General features: G+C 40.4%; 1 protein-coding gene across 1 annotated transcript; it reads left to right on the top strand.

Annotated features, from left to right (window-relative positions):
• Window positions 1-7653, top strand: LOC119731788 (4-hydroxybutyrate coenzyme A transferase-like). Its single transcript, XM_038205060.1, has 8 exons — window positions 1-408; window positions 1736-1888; window positions 3057-3296; window positions 4220-4408; window positions 4943-5158; window positions 6057-6194; window positions 6775-6903; window positions 7285-7653. The coding sequence occupies exons 1-8, from the start codon at window positions 216-218 to the stop codon at window positions 7467-7469; spliced, it is 1443 nt and encodes a 480-aa protein (XP_038060988.1). The 5' UTR covers window positions 1-215; the 3' UTR covers window positions 7470-7653.
• The last annotated feature ends 8960 nt before the right edge of the window (window positions 7654-16613 follow it).

Raw genomic sequence — 16613 nt, 5'->3', positions numbered from 1 at the left:
GTACGTGCAGTTCGTGATGGGCGTACGCACTGACCGGACGGAGAGGTCATCGTATCGTCTGCTCGCATTGATCAGCTGGATGTTTTGGCTAAAAAACTTCCAGTTCGCCCCGTATATTGACAAGGAATTTGTCAAGCAAATGACGCTTATGCCTGGCTATCTTTAGTGCAAGTAGTAGGCCCTACAACTTTGTGGGAAAATTCAATTTTCTAATTATGTTGACAGGCATTTGTTGTAAACTCGGGAAAGCACTGCAACCGAAGCAGATATGTTTTCAGTCGGTGATGCGCTTTACTGGCATTACCGATCACCGACCGTTCGATATTCCTAGAGAGCCGTTCAATCCTGTTTCTGGCCGGGAACCGACATGGACGACGGCGGATGAGGCTGTTCAAATTGTCAAGTCGGGTAAAAAAATAAATAAGAAACTTCAAGCTATGTATTTTGTTTATAAACTAGTGTCACTGTCAGGCAATTTTGCCGAATCTGTTCCCTGCTCTGTGATGAAGAAGGGGAGTAGGCTCCCTCCATGTTCTAATGAGATATCGACCTGAAATTTTCATTTTGACAATATTAATACTTTTTAATAGCCCTAACACCCCTGAATCCTCCAATTTCAATATGATTTTGCACACCCCCTAGGGAGTTAGGGTTATTAATGTGGTGCTTATAATTAGCAGTTTTATGGCCAAAAAGAACACGCGTTGCTAGACACTGGCGCATTTTGGAATGAACGCATGATGACTTGGAAGCGCAAAAGTTTTCGATTGACGATGCCTATGCAGCAACGTGTGTAAATTTGCCCAGGCGTCAGCAAGATGGCGCATATTACCGTGAAACTGCTTATTATACGCTTTATACCAAAAAGGTCTCAAAGTGCGTCATAATTATTACTCCTGTTGGAAAGAATGTTACATCTTGATGCCACTTTTTTTTCATCATATATTATCTCAATGAAGGTAAGTCATTGCAAAATTTTTGAAAAGACATGAATTTGGGACTGAGAAACAATTCCAATTTTGTTAGAAAATACTTTGAAAATGCACTCAACTCTCCATAGACTAAGTACACAACCACGGAAGTGGTTCAAGGGCGTCAATCACTTGGGGGGGGGGGGGGGGAGGGGACACACCTCTGTGGTGCAATCTGAGGCAATTTCTGACCACTTTAACGTATTTGTTTTAGCAAAAGATCATCATTTAAACATCATTTTCGAGTTTGGAGTCATTGAATCAACTATTTTGAGCTATTATAAGAATCATATGAAGGCTACAATTTTTATTCAGGGATGAAAAAAGTGGGGGGGGGGGGCAAACGATATGATATCCCCCACTTTAAAAAAGGGGGGGGGGAACTTGTCCCCCCTGTCCACCACCGATTGACACCCATCTTAGGCAGGATACTACATTCTTTCCCCCCTGTTCATCAAGCAACGAGACAATTTTATCTGCAGCAGCTCGAGATAAGTGCAAACCAATGGTCTCCTTTGAAGGGAACCCATTTATAGTTCTGGGTGGAGAGAGGCAATTGTAGTAAAGTGTCTTGCCCAAGAACACAATCAATATGTCCCTCATCTGGGTTGAACCCGTGTACGGCACATGAGTTGAACGCCGTAACCCTTGGACCATGGTATTCCACAAAGATCTCATTTCACGTAGACACATTTTCACTTGTAGACATATTGAAAATGTGTAACAGCAAATGGCCAACAGTTCATTTTGGATTTTCGTTATAGGTGACCGAGTATTTGTCCAGGGTGGGGGCGCCACACCACAGGAGCTGCTTCATTCTCTGTGCAAGCATGGACGTACGGCCGGTTTGAAGGATGTGGAGTTGGTGCACATACACACTGAGGGGCCGGGAGAGCAAATGGAGCCACAATATGAGGGTAAATAGAACACGGGATAATGTAGCGTGTCCCATATGGAACACAGACGCACTACCTTTTCTGTGTTCCACGAGTGTGATAACAAATTTATCCTTAAAGGAACTTGGCGCACAGTGTCAAAAGACGGAACGTGCACTCTGGCTGTGCATCGGAACCGTGTACCCAAGTACCCGACCTTTGCTGTCGGGAATCAGTTCCAGATTATGGGATCGGGTACCCATAACCAACTTTACAAATTACTTAGTAACTTTCAGACAATGAAAAAGAAAGGTTTTGAATAACTGTTAATTCACTGTTATTCCCATTAATAAATACCTTTATAATGAAATAAACAGTTAAAATGCTCCAATTTTGTGACTTTCTTTCGGTGATATTTCCAGACTTTTTTGTGTTCATGTTCATGGGCCATATTTTAGCTATAACGACGTAAACTCAACAGAAACTGCTGCCGTAGCGAAACAAATTACAACAATGTTTTCATATCTTTACCTGATGGAGAAAGCTGAAATCTCGTTTACACATTCCTTGTGTCCGGAATTACAAAGATGCTTGGTTTAGGAAAGGTAAATATGTCGGTGGGTGAAGTGTTCAAAGAAAATAAATCGTAGATCTATGCTTTCGTCGTAAACATCCTCAGTATATACTGCACTGCTGTACGATGTCGTTTCAAAACTTCCTTACGCGCACGCACGCACGCATCCCTAGCAACTGTGTTGCGTACGCGCGCGTCAGTCTCACGAGATGGGGGTTGAGCGCATGTGCAGTGCTCAATTGTTAAAAGCTACCGCAGGACCGTTACTATATTTTGACCAATCATTGGCTTGCATGGGGCTGAACGGGGCTGGATCAATGCTGGTTCAGGGGCCATTTATTCGCTTGATCTTTGAAGCCGGTCCATTATCACCGTTAATGACCGGCCACGTGATCGAGTCTCGACCAATCAGAAACCATCAACTCTCCAAGGTATTTATTAATGCCATTTGTGGGGAATTTTCAAAATGAAAACCAGGCTACATGGGAAAACAAAACACATTTCACGTTTATGACGTGTCTTGGATATAGGCTCTACACTATACAGGTAGGTTCTACGGAATACAACAGTTCAAAACAGATGGAAGATTGTACATTATGTTATACAGTACATTTGAATGTCTTCTACATTACGCAGGTATTTTCCGGGACAACTCTATGTTCACCGGCGGCAATGCGCGCACAGCTATCGCGGAGGGCAGAGGCGACTACACTCCCATATTCCTGAGTGAGATCCCGTTGCTGTTCCGTCGCGGTGTGTTGGGCTTGGATGTAGCGTTGGTTCACGTGACTCCGCCGGATAAGCACGGCTTCTGTTCGATGGGAATCAGTGTGGATGTTACAAGAGCAGCTACCCAGAGTGCTAGATACATCATTGGTAAGTCTAACCGTGTGTCACACACATAACTAGAAATGTCACTCACGTTACCACCTTGTTACGTGTGTGACTAATTAGTTAAGCACTGATGTAATCGAGTCCATCACAAGTCCCTGCAAGTTTCTCACAAGTCCTCCAGTCCCAATTCAACTCACAAGCTATTCAAATGAGCTTGGCAAAGGCATTTCTTTGTCATTGTTCATCCACTGTTTCTTGTGACTGGACTAGTGACTGGACTTGTGATGGACTCAACTATGTCCCTGTAATTATAAGGCTTATTAATTATGCCAGTACTTTCCTTAATCAACATTCAGTGTTAAGACTTGACAGTAAAAGAAGAGTGCTTTGAAACAAGTACTTGGTGAGATATGAACATTTCTAGTATAATTTGTTTACGTGTGTGACACACAAACTAAATAAATATATTTAATCACGGAGACATCAAGATATAAGCTAAAATTCATATTTCTAATGTAAAGAATGACTCTATGCCAATTTATGCAAATTAAGGGCAACCATTACCAAATTTTGAAAAACAATCCTAACAGCTTCACAACATAGAGGTTCGAATTCGTGTTTTACCTGAAAGACACATAGGATCATTTGCATTTATCCCAAAAGTAACCTAACAAATATATTATCATCAAAAACCATACTTGGATCAAAGATCATACTGAAGAAGATCATATCGAAGAAATTGTATTTTGTGATCAAAAGTTGCGCATGGTTTTTCACTGTTTTCTCGAAAAGTGTAATATCCACTGAGCTGAACTTCAACAGGTTAGGTTTTGAAAATTGTACTTCAGATTTTGAGTGGTGTTATTATTAGAAACGAACACAATGCATGACAAACAAATGATCCTATATGCCTTTAATACTTGACCACTTCAAAAACTTTTAAAATTTTTTTTTAACATGTATAGGCCAGTTGAACAAGAAGATGCCACGGACACTAGGAGAGGGTTTAATCCACATCTCGCATTTTGATTCCGTGGTGGAGATCGACAGGCCACTCGCAAACAAAAAACCGTTAAAGATTTCCGATGAACAACGGGCCATCGGGAAATACATTGCTGAGAACCTGGTAGATAACGGCGCCACACTGCAAACTGGTACAGATACAAGTTTTAGGATTAGGTTCCATAATGCGTTAAATGCATACTGAGTTTGGAGTGTGGATGTAATTTTTTTCTAATGACTCCCTAGCATGATTTACTAGGAACCATACCCATCCTGGCAAATTCCAACACCATATGGCAAACTGCACACACTTATTTCTGACTTTGATTCTGGAGGTGTGCCAACCCAATGTAAAAGACCGTCAGTTTAGGGGTACTGTACCCATCCTGACAGATTCCAACAAAACATGCCGTTGGGGTTTGATGGGTTGGGGAGGTTATACACTTGTGGTCTTGGGCAAGACACTTTACTACAATTGCCTCTCTCCGTCCAGGAGTATAAATGCGTACCTGTGAAGGTAGAGACCAGAATGCGCTAATCTCGAGCTGCTGCAGAAAAATAAATGGTTGTATGGCCTGATGAACAGGGGTAATATTGTGAAGCACTTTGAGACCTTTGGTATAAAGCACTATATTAACACCGCATTATTATTATCATTAATATTATCCTTTTCTGTTAATGTGAAGGTATTGGCGCGATTCCAGATGCTACAATGTCTTGTTTGACTCAGCATAAGGATCTTGGTCTTCATACAGAGATGTTCAGTAGCGGCATTCTACCATTGGTCAAGAAAGGAGTCATCACTAATACTAAGAAACGTATCCACCAAGGAAAGATTGTCGGTAGTTTTGCTGTAGGGAGTCAGGAGATGTATGACTTCATGGATGATAATCAAACACTGCGTAAGCATGCAATCCTGTCCTGTAGTTTATGTAGGTATTTTATACTTACCTTAATGTTGCAGGTATATCTCAGAGGGTGTTCTCATATGTTGTGTCCTTGGGCAAGCCACTTCACCCCCACTTGCCTCTCTCCACCCAGGAGTATAAATGGGTACCGGCATTAGCTGGGGAGTAACCTGCAATGGACTAGCATCCCATCCAGGGGGAATGGAAATATTCTCAGTCCGGAGATAAAACTATCTAACTAAAAAATAGATAAAACTATCTAACTAAAAAATAGATAAAACTATCTAAAACTAACTTATCTCCTGAAACCAGAGATAAACGCCGGCCTGACGGGCCACATTGGCTCGTGACAGACTTTTTACAGGGGGTGTTCTGGGAACTGTCAAACACCACTGCCCAGTAACTCTGCCTTAACGTAAAAGGTCTGTTCTGAAAAAGTCAAAATAGATGTACACATATATGAAAACTCAATGGAAGAGTTCTAGTCGAGTAACGAGTCCGAGGTCCAAGTCACTTATTCCAAGTCTGAGTCACTTAGTTCGGGTCTGAATTTCGAGTCAAAGTCACGAGTCACTTGGTTCAAGTTTGAGTCTGAGTATCAAAGCACTCGAGTCTGAGTATCAAAGCACTCGAGTGTGAGTATCAAAGCACTCGAATGTGAGTGTCAAAGCACTCGAATGTGAGTGTCAAAGCACTCGAATGTGAGTGTCAAAGCACTCGAGTGTGAGTCTTAGTCCGAGTTCCAAGTTGCTCTGTTTGAGTCACTAGTTACTTGGTCCAAATCCGAGTCCAAGGTCTGCGTCACTTGGTATGATTCCAAATTCAATTGCCTTTAAATCCTGGATTCAGTTGCTGCTTGGTGACAAATTTTTCCCTCATTTCTTGTTTTTAGTGATGATGGATATTGCCCACGTGAACAATACCTCGGTCATATCACAGAATCCCAAAGTGACTGCCATCAACTCTTGCATTGAGGTGGATCTGACAGGCCAGGTGGTTTCTGATACTATTGGGACCAGGGTGTACTCAGGTTAGTTCTTAGAATGCCATGGTCCAGTGGTTACAGTGTTCGACTCATGTACGATGGTTCGGGGTTCGAACCCTGCCAGGAACTTGGTGTTTGTGCCCTTGGGCAAGACACTTAACAGCAATATTAGCAATGTTGCAAATGTATTCTTCAGAGTTTGTATGGCTTCTGACTAGCGCCCCTTGAACAAAGACATTGACAGTGGTTACAGTGTTTGACTCGCACACCATGGGGTTCAAATGCTGCTAGGAACATGGTGTTTGTGCCCTTGGGTAAGACACTTAAGTACAATTGCCTCTCTCGTCCCAGGAGTATAAATGGGTACCTGTGAGGGTCGAAGAGCAATTGAGCGCTGATATCGGCTTCCGTGTGGTCCCATGGCCTGATGAACGGGGAATAATTGTAAGTGCTTTGAGATTGTTGATACGATGGAAAACGCTATATGAGCACTACACTTAGGAGAACCGCCAACATAGGGCTGGATAGCTCAGTTGGTAGAGCACCGGAACGGCAATCCGGAGGTCGCAGGTTCAAACCCTGCAGGTTCAACTCTAAAAAGTGGTTCTTTTGATTGATATTTTAGGTGTTGGCGGACAAGTTGATTTCATTCGTGGAGCAGCACTGGGTTTTGACGGACTCGGCAAACCCATAATAGCCATACCATCAGTCACCAAACGAGGAGAGAGTAAAATAGTTCCATTCATCAAAGAAGGCAAGATAACATGTGGCAAAGGGAATAAACATGTGCTTGGCCAGTTTTAAACAAGTACGTTTTTCGGGCCTGTACGCGGATCGTTATCAGCGTCCAGGCCCTTAGCCAATTTTAACGTACTCGTTTAGTACCGGCTAAGCACATATTTATTCCCATTCATAAATACCTTTCGTTCAAAAAGTCAAAGCAAATCAGAAATGATCAATTTAACAAGTTTTCTTAAGGTTTGGGGAAAACACCTCTAGCTATGGTTATGGTATGTGCCTCATGCGAGTAGTACTAAAAAATCTCCTTATATGGAGATTGGCGCGCGCGTGGTGCGTTCTGACTTTTTTTTCTCCATTTAAAAAAATTTTATTTCCGCATTTTCTTTGCAAACAGGTGCTGGTGTGGTGACTTCCCGCGCCCACGCCCATTACATTGTCTCCGAGCATGGTATCGCGTACTTGTTTGGCAAGAACCTCCGACAGCGTGCCCACGCGTTGATCCAAATCGCTCACCCGGACCACAGAGAAGCGCTGGAGAAAGCTACCTTTGAGCGACTGAAGTGTATGCCGTCACCGTAAGGGCCAAACACGTAAGCAGATACCCCAGCCAACCAGCGGGGAGGGGGCCAAGGAGGCAACCTTTTTGGTATCTAATTTTAAATTTGTTTTCATGAAATGAAAATTTGTTTTCAGGAAATGAAAATGTACTTCATGTAGTAGTAAAACCCTCCCCCGATTATTTTAATTTTTGCAAACGAAAAAATTTTTTTTTTTTTTTTTTCAGAAAAAAAGACCCATTTTGCCCCAATTTATTCATTTTATTTATTAATATTGTATTAAATAAAAAGGAAATATTAGCGCTACTTCAAGCAGTTTTTTACCATTCATATAATAAAAAAAAAATCAGGCTACTTTCAGGGAAAAAAAACATCCATTTTGCCCCCCCCCCCCCCCCACAATTTGGATATGCCAGTGTGTTGTTTTTTTGACCGCAGCTTTTTACATTATTTTGGTTCACACAAACAAGAATGGTGAACTATTTATTGACCGTTTGTCAATTTATTCAGGTCCAAACAGATCATGTTGTTATTTGCATGGTGAAGGGTGTAAACAATATTTCCACAAAAAATAACGACGATATACAAATTTCCGAAGCTCATTGTTTTCCAAAAATTGCTCATAAATAGCACGAAGTACTCGCGACTTATTTATCCTGAATGTGCACAAAGCCATGGCATCTTCGCATGGGCGTCAGGCGTGATCGGCGTTGCGTTCGAATGCCTGGTCTCCCCCAACTCTCCCTTTCTTGCCACTGAGGGGGTACTTGTGCATAAAGCCTGCATGTTAAGGCTGATTTCTTCATGTGACCCTGTGTATAGGCTATAATGCTGTCCTTTCATGTAACTATTGCGCATTTTTCAAGTTGTAGTGAGTACATGTGTAGCAGTGTTGGAGGTCTCGAGTCCGGCCTCGGCTTCGAGGCCGATTTTCAAGGCCAATTTTCACGGCGTCGGCCTCGGAGCCTTCCGGACTCGATGAATCTGGTCTCGGACGGCTCGAGGCTGCCTACTATGACCAGTTTCCCACCAAGTCACGTGTTTTCTGTTTCAATTTTAAATTTTTACCGTATCAAACTTTCGAGTAGCTACCATAGTGGGTTCCGTGAAACGAAATAACATTTAAAGCAGATACGCGCGAATGAATGAACTGGTATTTGCGTTACATTGCAGCACGGAGCTATAGCTCCATGATTGCATGTACTCACGTACGTAGCGTCTTCTCGTAGAACCAGTCTACTCCCACTATAGACCTGTTCCTGGTCCACCACCATTTGGTAGCATTCACCACTTAGTCATTTTGATACTTGCACAAATACCAATTGGTTACAGATAAAGAATGTCTGTTAACTGTTTTCCAAGATATCCTAACACAAATTCCTGTAAAAAAAGGTAAAGGTAAAGATCCCATAGCCATTATTGGCCGTAGGGGCAGTGGGATGTTAGAGGTCCACTGTGTCTTGGGCGCGGCATATGAGTGGCGGTGCCCAGTCCTCTCCTCTCACCGTCTTACCTTCCCTGAACGAATCAGGTACCCGTTTTACTGTTGGGTCGTCAGAGAGAGTTTTCCAGTTTTTGGTTCCAATGGGATTCGAACCGCCAACCTTCCACTCCGTAGCTCCACGCTCTAACTGGATCGGCTACGAGGCCCCTCTTATTCCTGTTAATGTGTCCTTATAAAGGAGACATTTTTTTCGTCATAAGTTATACCTTGGGGAGACAAGGTTGATTAAGGAGACATTTTAAGGTCTTCCTAATATCACAATTCCTCTTTAGAGGCAAAATTAGTGTCCCAAATAGGCTAGATCGATTGCTCATGGTCCAAAAAATAAATGTACCAAAGTTCGTGGGGGTAGGATCAGGTAAAATATTAGGTATCATGAGAGTTTGAAAAATTTGTGCACAACCATATGGTAATGTCTCCCAATGGCACACGTACCTTTCTTTAAAAAAAATAATTATCGTTATTATTAATTTATTTCTGGTAATGAAACCAAGGATTCCTCAAAAGCGCCCTAGGCACTGTAGCTCGCAAGCCTGAAGAAACCTGTAGAGAGAAGACAATGAGAAGAAATTTAGTTTTAGAGGTGGGAGGAAAACCCAGAAGAATATTCTGGGGAAAACCCGCGGAATCAGGTAGGGACTGAAAACCCAATCCACATGTGGACCAGGGCAGGAATCGAACCCAGGCCACAGCGGTGAAAGGCGAGGATAGCACCACTGCACCAACCTGACCCCCCATAAAATAAGGCCCATAATTCATCACATGATTTCTTTCTTCATTTGACAAGATAAATTACCAAACAAACAAGTTTAATACCTGTTTTTTTTGTCTTGATAGATGTCAAAAAATGGTTGGCGGAAAGATAATGGTTCTGATGAATTCTTACGAATGTGCTTTTTGATAGAGATTGGTTCACTACATATGATTTATGCAATTACAAATATTATAAGAAGTAACTTCATAAGATGAATGCTTCAGCGCAATTAAAAGAGAGGCTTTAAAAGTTCTAAACTTATTTTATTGTATTTTGTTTGGGTAGGTATTTTCCAACATTTTGATTTAGAGTGACAGTGTTTTTGAAATACTGGAAAGTGAAAAAGTGTTAATGTAATTGGCACGTGAAGTGAAGTGGACTCTTCTTCATTTTAATCCTCGGTTAAAAATGCAGAATACATGTATTAGAGTTATTGAAACATTTTTCATGCTGTAATTTTCAATTTAGTAATGTTTACATTTGACAACTATGTTATATTTTGCCAACAACTAAAGTTTGAGTTGTAGTAGCATATATTGACCTCATCAAACACGATTTAATGCAAATCAAATAACCCACTGGAAATTAATCAAATTTCCTAGGTGGTGAGCCATTACTTAAGTGCTCGAATTGTTTTGTCACTTAAATAGCTTCACAGCCATCCTTTGTAAAACAAAATGGGAGAGCAGGTTGCATCTAACGCAAGGGCCCATTTTCAAAATTTGGGTTCTGTTTAAATGTTTCGGAAAATTTGCATATGGACAGTCAAAAACCATGTAACATGTGGAGTTTGCGCAGTCTAAATTAATACTGATTAGTAACAGCAACACGTTTATCTTCCTGCCTCTGTCATGCAAAGTAAATAGAGTTGGTTTTGTCATGTAGCTGAACATCATGTTTTTGTAGAGTTTACATATTTATGACATTTGTGCTTGTGCAAATGGCAGGGGTACAGGCAAATGTATTTTGACATTAATGTGTTATATGGTTGTGCTTTCTTCCTACGTTTATGCAATAGAAAATTATATTTTTTCTTCAACTTTGTGTGCATTTTGGTTAAAATGTAGCTCTGCAATATCTTGAACTAATATGGCAATAATAGTAATCTTGCAACTGCTAATACGCGCACATGTTGTTCATTACTAGATAAAACCACCATGCCACTATCATGTAGCGTGTCTCTGTACTTTTCATTTTCTTAATTCCTTTGTGGCTAAAAGTAAGGAACAAATACCATAAAATGACATCCATGTTAGTAGTATTGCTGTAAGCACATTTTGTATGCATGTGCACACATAAACATCATGAGAGAGGTTTCGCTTGAGAACGGTTACAGCAGGCATGCAACTTTTCCTCGAATCCGCTGATTTCCTCGTTTTTTACTTTTCATGAATGCCATTACATGTTGAAAAACACTGTGCAGAGTCTTGTGTGGTTTGGAATTTCCTTGTTTTCTCGAAATTCCCGGTTGCATGCCTGTTACAGTTAGCAGGCAAGATACGTCATCAGTTTATGTGGTCTTGTGACATCGTACATAACTTGCTGTCTGCTATTCGTGTAAACAGCACGGATATCACGCGCTGCGCATCAGTTTGAAACGCATAGTAAATTGTCAATTTTCACCCTCTTTTCTGATGTTATGTAATCGTGTATGATTTTGATTGAAAGAGGACAACAGGCTGAGCATAGATGTGTTATTTGTCTGTGTTTCAAAGCAGGATTAGCCGCAGATACAAGGCCTTCATTGGAGGCTGTCATTTTGGATTACCGCTTTTATTACTAACAGTTCGGATAACTTAACATATGCGTACGCGTACATGATGCGAAACACATATACTGGAATTTGTATCCTTGTGGAGTCATTTCTTTGTTCTCGTGTACTAAAGTTTTAGAGTTTGAAAGTGTAGTTTCAAAATGCTCCTATTTGAAGCAGAATTATTTTCCTGGGCTGAAATTCGGACTTAATATCCCTTACATAAAATACTTTAATTTGCGACGATCAACACACCTTGGAAATTCCTAGTTTTTGAGTAAAATCCATATATCTATTTCGTGATAACCTTGTGGCGACGTATTCACCCATAGAAATTGCTCTGTGGAGACGTATATACAATCTTTTGTTCCCTATTATGCACATGTCTCCACAGGGTACCGTGTATCAGATCAACAGAATGGTGAAAAACAATAGCAGATAGCTAAACGTATGCACACATATATCCGTTCCGGTGTAAAACCTCTCTGTATAATTGCCCAACCATGCCTGTGTTCTTGCCTGCTCTATGCATTCATTACTTCACTAATATAATTGGTGTAAGTTGCTTGTGCCATGCCCTTCCAAGCCACTCTAACTATGCTTAAAGCTTGTCATTTGGCGCCTCGTAAAACAGCATTTTATTTGTAGTGTTCGCAGAAGCCGAGTACTACTGCAGCGTCTGCTCCAACATCATTGTTGTGTGTAACAAAGTATAACATTTCTCTGTTACGCCTTTAAACCTACTACTACTTAGAGTAGACCATTTACATCTATCAAAAAAGTTACCGACCTTATTATTTAAAAAAAAATTACTTGTTTTAAAGATAGTAATGACACATAACTCCCTGTGAAATTATTCCTTCTGGCATGCTGTCATTTTGAAGAAACAATAAAAGGTCATTCCCAAAGATATGTCAAGTGACGCATTTTTGGAAATTTCTGTTGGCAGTTAGTTTGTATTAATTGGGCGAATCCGTGAATGGGTGCAAGCGGGTGGACACGACACACACTCGCTCGTGGTTGCAATTATTAGCGAGAATCGTCGGTACAGTGTGTGACATCACGTAGCAGCAATCGGCTGAATGAGAATCACGTCCCGAATGCTGATTTCGGGATGGTGTCATGACTCAGCAACTTTTGAATTGAAATGGACATCCAGAATATTGTGTTTTCTTGAAATAATACAGCATTCACAGAGCTAACACTTCATTATTATTTGAGTAACATTTGCCTGTTACACACTTGTTGGGGGGGGGGAGGGGGGAGGTACCCCCCCCCCCCTTTGGCCTGCAAAAAAAAAAAAGGAATGCAGAAAAATGTAGCACATGCCTGCTAAACCCCCCTCAACCCCCCCCCCCCCCCCAATGCAGAAAAATGTAGCACATGCCTGCTAACCCCCCCCCCAACCGGCTCCGCCCCTGCACATTCCTTTTTTTTTTTCAAATGTAGATTAGCCAGTAGGGAGTTTGTATATAGCTTGGATTAAACAACAGTTCTAAAGTGACTATTATTAGGAACGTGGTGTGTGCCTCCTGTAGATCTATCTAGTTTTTGGAAATGAAATATAATATAATAAAGGTGATATCTTTGCAGTTTGGAATAGTCATGTTGAGATAGTTTGCTCTAATATATGCTTAAAAGCAGTTTTATTAAAAAGATGCAAATTATAGTATACAGAAAAAAATTGTGAATGTATTTTTGTATTGCTTGGTAAGTAAGATTTGGTACTAGATTTTCAATGAATGCTTGTTTAATGAGCTTTAATATGCTGGATATTGATGATGTACATGTATGTTATGAACTGCCTATATTCAATATAGATATAATGGTGTTTAGGTATTATGCTTGCTATAGTGTTTCCAATTTTTTAACCTTCCAAAACTTATCTGAATTAACACAGGTTGATGTGGTTTGGATTAAGTTTTTTTGTTTACAATGTTAAATTAGTACCCTTGTCTCACAGTCTACGTCAGCATAGAACTTGAAGACAGGAGTTCTGCAGGTTGTAGGTTCAAGTCTAGCCTGTGCAGTTGTGTCCTTGGGCAAGGCACTTTATCATAACTTGCTTCTCTCTACCTAGCAGTAATTGGATACCTGTGGGGCAGAGGTGGTTATGTTATGGGAATCAGTCATAAACAAGGGTATGTAGAACATTGATTGTCAATATTAATTGATATCACTTAATAAATCCATATTATTCATGTTATTATCATTATGTTATTATTAATTGCAAATTTTGTACGTGCTATTTTATTTTGTAATATCATGTGCTTGGATACTGCAAGTTCATTGGTCGAGAACAGCCAAGTGCCCAGCCTGTAAAAACGCATACAATTCCCGTTGTGCGTGTGCTGTAGATTGAACCTGCACGCGCGGTCGTAACTGAGAACTGCATGCAATGCACAACCGCTCAGTCTCATGTCCAGCAGGATAGCCTGCAGTTATCAAGGGTTACACCGCAGTGAATTGAATTATTCCTTGCGTGTAATAAGTTACAACTATTTATCGTTTTGACTCATTGGCACGATATGACAAAACAGTTGTTGACTGCTGTGATGTGGGATATGCCATTTTGAACCCCCTCAGGCTGGGGCCGTGCATAGCACTCTTGGCTCCGCCTTGGGTGCTATGCGCCCCTCGGGTGTTAAAAATGGCATATCCCACATCACAGCAGTCAACAATTGTAAAGTATTGACTTTTGTTACGGTGAGATTCTCCCTTTAAAGTAATTTAGCCCTCACATGCTTGTTAACATTATTTGTTCTGTGTGTGTAAACACTACAAAAAGTGGTTTCATGACTGAAATCTCAATATGGACAAGCTAGAATCTCGTGAAATGTTAATCTTGTTTTGAATTCTGTGCGAGAAAAATCATCTTAACATTGTGAAATATGGCATCATCTGTTCATGTTCAGGTAGAGTAGGCCAGTGTGAAATGCTATGTTAGTGGTTTTATTTCTTGATATTATTTTTGTCAGTATTAATAAAAAAATATATATATAAAGGAGTCGAACCTGTGTTCACAGGAACGGAGTGCCCATCTCTCTTTCATGAGTGATTGGGCCAGGGCCCGATTTCACGGCGCTGCTTAACAGTTAGCAGAAAAGTTGTGTTTAGCATAGCAGAAAAATTTGCTAACCTTAAGCACTATTTCACGGCGTGTGTGTGCTAACAGTCGCGCGTGCATGGAGATTTCTATTGTTACGTCACTAAGTTAAGCAAATTTTTCCTCCGAAGTAAGCATGCCTTTTGCTGTGCTTATGGTCTCCATGAAATAGACGGAGGCTCTGTTAGCAGAAAATTGTGTGCTTAGCAGCGCCGTGAAATTGGGCCCAGATATGCTGCTGTGGGGGGATCGCCACACCTCCTCCACAGCGAGTCTCTTACCTTCCCAGCATTGAATCATGCCGGTACCCATTTAACACTTGGGTTGAGAGGAGTAATTGAGGTAAAGTGCCTTACTCAAGGGCACAACATGTATGGCCACGGCGGGGCTCGAACCAAAAACCTCACAATCATGAATCCTGTGCTCTACCGCTAGACCATTAATTATTTAATTAAGTATTAATTAAAGACTTGTATTAATTAAAGATCTGTACTTTTTTGGACAAAATTTAGAGTGGGCATGAAAGTGTTTTAATCAAAATGGTGCTGTGTTAACATGACGCTCATTTGCATAAAAGTAACACTCAGATCTGATTGGGAAAGTAAAAATTTAAACTGGAAACGTTAAAGACAATCACAAAAATGTAATTGAAAAACATAAAGTCAGCATGTTTGAATATATATATTAGCACTATAAAGAAAAGACATTTAACTTCGACTTATTTGTTACAACTACAAATAATAAATAGGTCAAAATAAATAAATTCTTAAGAATTAGCTAGAATCAGTCATTCTATAAACAACTTAATAACACAGTAAAGCAAAAAATGCTTGAATGTGTCAGAACATTTTTGTGGTTTAGTGGTGTATTAGAAAATTTGTGTGAAATTCTTAAGGAAAAAGGGTAACCTTACTACATACATTGTATTTTATTTGACTAGTCCTGATTAATGGATGAGAATTCATTAACTTTAACCAGCCCAGTCATAGGTTATGGTTAAGAATTTGTAAAGATTAGTTATTCATATCTTACTACCTTCTTAAAATACTGTCCCCGCCTAGTTGTAAAATTACTAGAAGTGATATCCGTTTAAAAAAGAAAGTGTGTGTGCTGCTGTAAAACTGCGTTACTTTCTTGTTAGCATTTAACCTTATACAGGGTAATTTATCGAATAAACAAGAAATTGTAAAATTTTCACCCAAATTGATCTCATTCTGTGTCCAGATTGTTGTGTTTATAATCATCGGTCAAATTCAATCATGTCCATTGGACCAAGAAATTGACTTCTTGTTTTAATGATTTGAAGTTCACTCCAATCCCACGCTACTAAAATCTTATCTGCCCATTGCAAATTAGAAGTACACAAAAATCCTTCAATATCTAATAAAAAGTTTACTATTAAATGTGATCACTATCATTGATGCACAATTCATAAATGCCTAAGACAGTTTACCCATTCCTATTGGTCGACAGCCCGTCACGTGGCCGGTCTTAAACGGATGATAAAGACATGGCTGACTGGTCTTGAAATTTTGACTTCTGTGAAAAACTAGGATAGAAAAAAGTGCGAGTGCACAATAAGCTGTGGCCGTGTTGCAAAGAAGGGTTGCATGCGACATGAAATCGATCAAAATGATCGCTGCCAGAGCTTAAAATGAAATCAATCCCTGCCAGAGCTGAAAAATGCGATAACGATGGCACATATGGAACACCATACTTTTGGTCAATTTTCCGGCGACAGACAGATCGACTAACCGACCGACCGACCACCAAGTGACATGTAGGAGCTCATGCCATAGCTCAAAAATTGACCATCCCTTCAGTGATGTTTTGGCTTTGCCAACTGTAGTGCAAAATGGCAAATTCCAACTCTACGCTCATGTTGTGACAAGTCACATACAACACCCGCAAAATATAAAATAGCCAAATGACTTACACAATTATGCCTTTAATGCTCATTACCGCTATTATTAATACATATTCATGTTAAATGTCATGCCCCGCACTGGTTTGTCGCAGAATTGGTGGTCATATGTTCCTCCCCCCCCC

This window comes from Patiria miniata, unplaced genomic scaffold (assembly GCF_015706575.1).
Source record: "Patiria miniata isolate m_02_andy unplaced genomic scaffold, ASM1570657v1 HiC_scaffold_24, whole genome shotgun sequence".
Taxonomy (NCBI): domain Eukaryota; kingdom Metazoa; phylum Echinodermata; class Asteroidea; order Valvatida; family Asterinidae; genus Patiria; species Patiria miniata.
This window is presented reverse-complemented; position numbering and strand designations above follow the sequence as displayed.

Bases quoted from the DNA above. Each gene is read 5' to 3' on its own strand.
- LOC119731788 (XM_038205060.1), top strand. From the start codon at position 216: ATGTTGACAGGCATTTGTTGTAAACTCGGGAAAGCACTGCAACCGAAG. The intron at 5,159-6,056 runs GTAAGCATGCAA...TCTTGTTTTTAG, and splicing joins GGATGATAATCAAACACTGC to TGATGATGGATATTGCCCAC. The intron at 6,904-7,284 runs GCAAGATAACAT...CTTTGCAAACAG, and splicing joins AGTTCCATTCATCAAAGAAG to GTGCTGGTGTGGTGACTTCC.